General features: G+C 52.1%; 1 protein-coding gene across 1 annotated transcript; it reads left to right on the forward strand.

Annotated features, from left to right (window-relative positions):
- The first annotated feature begins 2,013 nt into the window (after window positions 1–2,013).
- Btg2 (BTG anti-proliferation factor 2) lies at window positions 2,014–5,723 on the forward strand. The gene is made up of 2 exons (XM_038349233.1): window positions 2,014–2,213; window positions 3,396–5,723. Exons 1-2 carry the CDS (start codon window positions 2,072–2,074, stop codon window positions 3,728–3,730), a joined length of 477 nt encoding a protein of 158 aa, XP_038205161.1. The 5' UTR covers window positions 2,014–2,071; the 3' UTR covers window positions 3,731–5,723.
- Window positions 5,724–6,210: the final 487 nt, after the last annotated feature.

Below are 6,210 nucleotides of genomic sequence, written 5' to 3' on the forward strand. Positions count from 1 at the left end.
TCCATGCACACCCAGACCCTGAAAAGAAGCTCTCCACGGGATACATTTAATGCCAAAGCACTATAGTATCAGGCACTCGATTAATCCGATGAAGAAGGGAAGGACATATGAAATGTGAGCTATCCCGTTAACGGGAAGCATACAAACACAGTAGCCTGCTTCCAAGGAACTAGGACACTGGTGTTGGGCCAGGGGAGGGGGATCTTGCTTGTGAGGCTGAGTCAGGAGGCTTCCCAGTTTGAGATGAGCTAAGGGACTGTATGGGCAACATCAATTTAGCATTGGGAGGATGGTCAGCCTGTATTTTCAAGGTGACGTTTCAGGAAGTTGGGGAGTATGAACTGGTAACCAAGCAGTAGTGATTAAAGATGAGCCATGGTGCACCCGGGCTAGGGATGTGTGAGGTGAGGACCATGCGATGGAGCTATGAATCATGGGAAAACTGTGGCAGGACTATGATGGGCAGAGCTGTCATGTTATTTAGGGGACAGTGAGAAAAGGGACCCTATAGCACAAAGTGGTAGAAACCTGCAAAGGTAGGTCGTCTTAGCTGTCAGAGTTCAGTCTAGCAAGTGGAGGAGTGGTCTCATGTTCTGAGCAAGGGAAGAGCAAGCAGCTCAGATACCTTAGGAAAAGGACCAGGAAGGTCATTTGGGTGGAACTGGAAAAAACCCACCGTGATTATCAGGGTAAGAAGCCATCAGTCTTGGGACTAGGTCGGAGGAAGCTAAAGGAGGGTCTCTGTGTTTTAGGGGCAGCGATCAGTAGCTTTAAGGGACAGAGGGGACAATGGAGGGAGGTGACTTTAGAGGAGGCTCTAGACATCCACAGGGAAGCATGAAGAGGACAGAAGTACTGGTGTGGAAATCACTACAGGAAGATAAATAGCAAAAGGGACAGCTGAGGATAGAGAGTGGACATAAAAGGGAAGTGGGACTCGGGAGGGAACGGGCACAGAGGGTCCAGGCAGGGAAGCTAGTGTCTCTGGCAGGGGGGGCAGGTAGAGAAGAATGTGGGCACTGCTTCTCCAAGGTGGCTTAGAACTCAAAAATGAAAAACGAACCCAGATTTTACACATGCCATGGTTTATTTAGCAAACACGGGCTTGTTGCAGGCCAGACCCTGCGTTGGGTTTAGAGGTGTGGGTGACAAGTTGCCCATTCAGTAGTCTGCCTAGCTTCCTGGAACCAGTCCTTGGGGCCCTGAGTGTAGACAAGCCAGCTCTGAAGCCTTTCTCCTGGGGAGCTAGTGTTTACAAAAGTCTCAGTCCACAAAGAGGAAGGAAGACGAACCAGTGAGGGAGGAGCAGGGAGTTGAAGGAAAACAGTTCACACCAGACTACTTTTTTTTTTTTTTTGAAAAAGGCATTTTAAGGAAAGTGAGAACTTGGGACAGAAAAGTCTCTCAACATTCTTCCCACCGCGACACTGAACAGTGAGAGTTGAATGCTTTTAGGCAATGGCTGAAGAGGAAGAGCAGAATTGTTGGGGGAGGTGGAATTATTATGGAAGCAAATAGAATACACTCCCCATTGCCAAAAATATGAGGAGCCGGTTCCGACCAGCTGGGAGAAGAGTAGCAGAGATGACCAGGCGCCAGGGTGTCTGTTTCGGGAAGCGTGGGAGAAGTAGCATCGGCGAGGGCACCCTGGAGGAGGTGGCAGGCAACCACTGCCTTGGCACTATGCAGAGGCGACGTCCGGGCATGCCCGATGTAGTGCGCTTCCTCTGCCCAGTCCAAGGCCCTCTCTCGCCCGCCTCCCACCGTTCTGGAGTCCTGCGCTGGTTCCCAATACTGACGTCAGTGAGCGATGACCTCAGCGCCCGGGAGGCGCGGGCGAGCAGGCCAGCGGGAGGGCGGGGGCGAGCGAGGGAGGAGGAGAGGGAGGCGGGGCAGCGGGAGATCACGCCCCCATCCGCCAGCCTCGGCCAATGGGCGCCTCCTGCGGCTCCCCGCCTCCGCGAGCGGTATGAAAGGCGCAGCCCGGGGAAAGTCCGGGCAGAGCCCGAGCGGCAGCCGGACCACCCTTGTCTTAATAATACAGCTACTTCTACTTCCTCAGCCTCCCGACATGAGCCACGGGAAGAGGACCGATATGCTCCCCGAGATTGCCGCCGCCGTCGGCTTCCTCTCCAGTCTCCTGAGGACGCGGGGCTGCGTGAGCGAGCAGAGGCTCAAGGTGTTCAGCAGGGCGCTCCAGGATGCATTGACCGGTGAGCACTCGTCAGGGTCCCAAAGCCACCGGGGCGCGGCCCCTCCTTGCCTGGGATGTCTTTCCCCGCTGTTTCTGGGACGGAGACCCCCTACGCGAGCAGCTGCGGGCCTCAGAAACCTTGCTCTAATCTCCGAGGACGCCTGTGGTCCCTCTGTCCCTTGGTATAGGTCTCCGTCTCCCCGCCCTCCAGTCCCCGCCTCGCTCCCGAGGTGCTGACCCCCTTCCTTGAGTACATTCCGAGGCCCTAAGAACACCATGGGAAAAGCCAGTCAATGTCTGCGCTCAGAGTCCGAACTCACTTCCTTCTTTGAATCTTGGAGACCCCCAGACCCTCGAGGGATGCTGTGGGCCACGAACCGGGCCAAGCTATGCGACTTTATGCGCAATTGAACTTTTAACAACTCAGTCCCAGTCACTGTTGTTGTAGCCCTGTGCCTGCTATTGTGCGGGGACCATTCTGCCGCGTGTTTACCCGCTGGAAGTTGTAATCTGGGTCCCCTTTGTATTTTTTCTTTTGGTCCCTCTTCGCCATCTGCCACCTATTGTAGTACAGAAAAGAGCCCAGTAGCCTAGCCTGCTGGGTGGGTGGGGGGGGCATGTTATGAAGGCAGGGCGTGAGGCAAGGAGGTAGAGGAGTGATAAGCAGCCCTTTCGCCTCTGTCCGCAGCTGTTACAGCTGGTTGGTTGCCTTGGGCAGCGATAGCCGTCTCTCAACATGTTGGCACAGATCTGAGAACAAACAGCTGTTTCATCAAAACAAAACGGTTTTTCTTCCCTTACCTTTGCGAAAGGTCTCATAACTCTAATGCTGGGGGAGGGATAGGAGGTCTGGTGGCTTGCTGGACACCCACAAATGTTGGCCGCTTACCGGACTTTGAAATTTCAGTGTTTGGGTCTTAAGAGGCCCTGCTTATTCACACAAGTCCTTCCTTCCATAAGCTGGATTGTGCCAAAAATATCCCTGACCACCGGGAGAGCACCTACCTGAAAGCTCTGGCTGCCTTTCAATGTGCACGCACTTGGGAAGGGCCCAGGGGTCTTTCTAAGTGGCAGGGGGAGTTTAAGGAGAGGCTCTGAAATGCTGTCGCTGAGCCCTTCCCCCTCTCCCGGCCCTCTACCTTCATAACATCAGAGACAATGTTTTCTAAGCAGGCATCTCCCTCTCGTTCTTCCTCTACAGATCATTACAAACACCACTGGTTTCCAGAGAAACCATCCAAAGGCTCTGGCTACCGCTGCATCCGCATCAACCACAAGATGGACCCCATCATTAGCAAGGTGGCCAGCCAGATTGGACTCAGCCAGCCCCAGCTACACCGGCTGCTGCCCAGTGAGCTGACCTTATGGGTTGATCCCTATGAAGTGTCCTACCGCATCGGGGAGGATGGTTCCATCTGTGTCCTGTATGAGGAGGCCCCGGTGGCTGCCTCCTATGGGCTCCTCACTTGCAAGAACCAAATGATGCTGGGCCGGAGCAGCCCCTCGAAGAACTATGTGATGGCTGTGTCGAGCTAAGGAGGAGCCATCCTACCCGGGCACTCTACTGTACTCATGCTGCCGTGACAACAGGCCACCGTATACCTCAACCTGGGGAACTGTATTTTTAAATGAAGAGCTATTTATACATTTTTTTTTAAGAAAAGCAGAGAAAAAAAACCAAAAGATTTTTTTTTAAAAGAAAAAAATCCTTAAAGGGAGCTGCTTGGAAGTGGCCTCCCCAGGTGCCTTTGGAAAGAACTGTTATTGAATCCGTGAGCCAGTGTTTGCCTAAGGGAGTGGTTTGGGGATTGGCCTAGACAAGGTAAAGGGGGATTCTTGGCTGATCCCCCAGGAGGTGGTAAAAGGGAGCAAGCAAGGTTAGCAACTGTGAATGAGAGGGATCAGGCTCTGCCCTGGGTTACCGTCCCAGCTGGGATGCCTGTCTACCTGGTTCCTCTCTTACTCAGGGGCATTCAAGCCTGGTCTTAAACAATACTACATTGCCTAATCTTTTGTTTTTCTGCTGAGACCCTGGGTAGAGTGAAAGACCTCTCCTTGTTCCTTCTGTTCTAAGCAGGTTTTCTTGAAGTCTTGTCTTGTTTCTGTTTCTATCCTCAGGGGCCTAGAAAGGTTGTTTCCCAGCCAGGAATCTGTGACCACTTTTGGAGGGTGGGATGTTAGGCAGGTGCGCAAAGACTTTGGGTATAGATGGAGGGGAATGGCACAAACCTTCGCTCTGCACTGCGCTGCTTCGTATGCATGCATGGCGAATAATTTAGGGATGATTTGCAATGGAATTTTGGGACCCAAAGAGGGTTTTTTGCCCCCCTCATTTTTTCCTAAACCTTCCTTTTGGGAACCATGTGAAGGTCCGAATGCTGCTACCATTATTCCTTTGAGAGGCGGTTCCAAGCTCCAGGGAACTGCAGGTCCTTTCTCACTGCCTTCCCTTCCAAACTCGCTCGCGGTCCTCCTTTCCCCTCTTTCATGTGGTTGGGCCCCGGAGGGCACTTTTCCTAGGACAGGAGTTCGCAGTCACTGTGCAATAGTCCCAGGAAACTCTGAGACTGGGCCTCCCAGCTCCTCCTGGTGCCCTGGTGGGTGTTAGGGGCCTGCCTTTCCCATTCTCCTGGGGGTTCTGGCTGGTGGTGGGCCTTGCTGAGAGCGATCTTCCTGGGCCGCAGAGAGTGCATGCGCCCTACAGGACTACCTGGTATTCTTGGAGGGCTGCCATTAAGCCACAATTTGGGCACTGCTTTATCTCCTTGGTGCTCAGAGCACCTGTGGGGGAGGTTGTCTCTCTCAGTAAAATCCAAATTTGTCTGTAGATTGTGCAATATTTACTGTTCTGGGTTGGGGAAATTTTTGGAAAACACTGGGAAGAAATGGCTTTCCTTCAGGTTCAGTGACAGTGCTGAGGGGCCTCAGGAGGCCTCGAGTCTCTCAACCTGAAGGACAGAGTTAGAGCCAGCTGGTCACCTTCTCCTTAACGAGGCCCCCCTGCCCCATTTCTCTCCACTGCCATGGCATCCCGTTTCCTGGGTTTCTTAACTCCTCAGTTTCTACTCGAAGGTGCTATTTACCAAACACTCTGCCCAGCCTGCTCTGGCACTCCCAGCTTTGCACAGCCTTCCCAGGCGGCTTCATCTCTTGCTTTAAAGTTAACTCTGGGCCCACAGACCCGAAAGCTGTGGACTTAAACAAAGCTGTGAATTGCTGCAGATGGTTCTCGTGTCTTGTCCACAAACAGGTCCCTGCCTTCTTAGAAGCAGCCACCTGGTCTCATGCTGAGATCTGTTCTTTCTTGTCGACGTTCACTTTAAAAAATGACAAAATCCCCAGAGCTGGACTGTTGAGCAGGCCTGTCTCTCTTATTAAGTAAAAATAAGTAATAGTGGCACGTTTGTAAGCTATTCTGACAGAGAAGACAAAGGTTACTTAATTGTATAATAGCGTTTTTATATGGAAGACTGTACAGCTTTATGGACATATGTACACTTTTGTTTTTAATAAAAAATGTAGCAGATTATGTGTGGTGTAGAGAAGGTAACATTCCATACCGCCGACGGGCATTTCCCTCTCAAATCCAAACCCTTTCCTTGTGTTTTGTGGTATTCATCAGTTGCCCTGGGTCCGTCTGTAGCGTGCAGATGTTACAGAAGATAACCTAGGTGTGTGGTGATATTCCCGTGCATTCCCCCTACTCCAGGAGAGAGCTCCCTACTTTTCTGACTATTCTCACGGGTCTCTAAAAATATGCTGTCTGAACATTCGGCAGCCTAGTCCATACTTCCATCCTTGCCCATTCAACTTGTCTGTGGAGCTGGCCTTCTGTGTCCACGGCTGTGGAAGCAGCCAGCCATGGCTGGAAATTATACAGGAAAACAATTCAGGAAGTTCCGAGGAATAAAATGTTGATATGTCCCGCACTAAACACACCAGCCCATGTGATGTGACTGCAATCGTACGTGAGCACACTGATGATGTTCCTCCTGGCACCCCACAGGTCGTCTGTG

The sequence above is a fragment of the Arvicola amphibius genome, chromosome 12 (genome assembly GCF_903992535.2).
Source record: "Arvicola amphibius chromosome 12, mArvAmp1.2, whole genome shotgun sequence".
NCBI classification, from domain to species: domain Eukaryota; kingdom Metazoa; phylum Chordata; class Mammalia; order Rodentia; family Cricetidae; genus Arvicola; species Arvicola amphibius.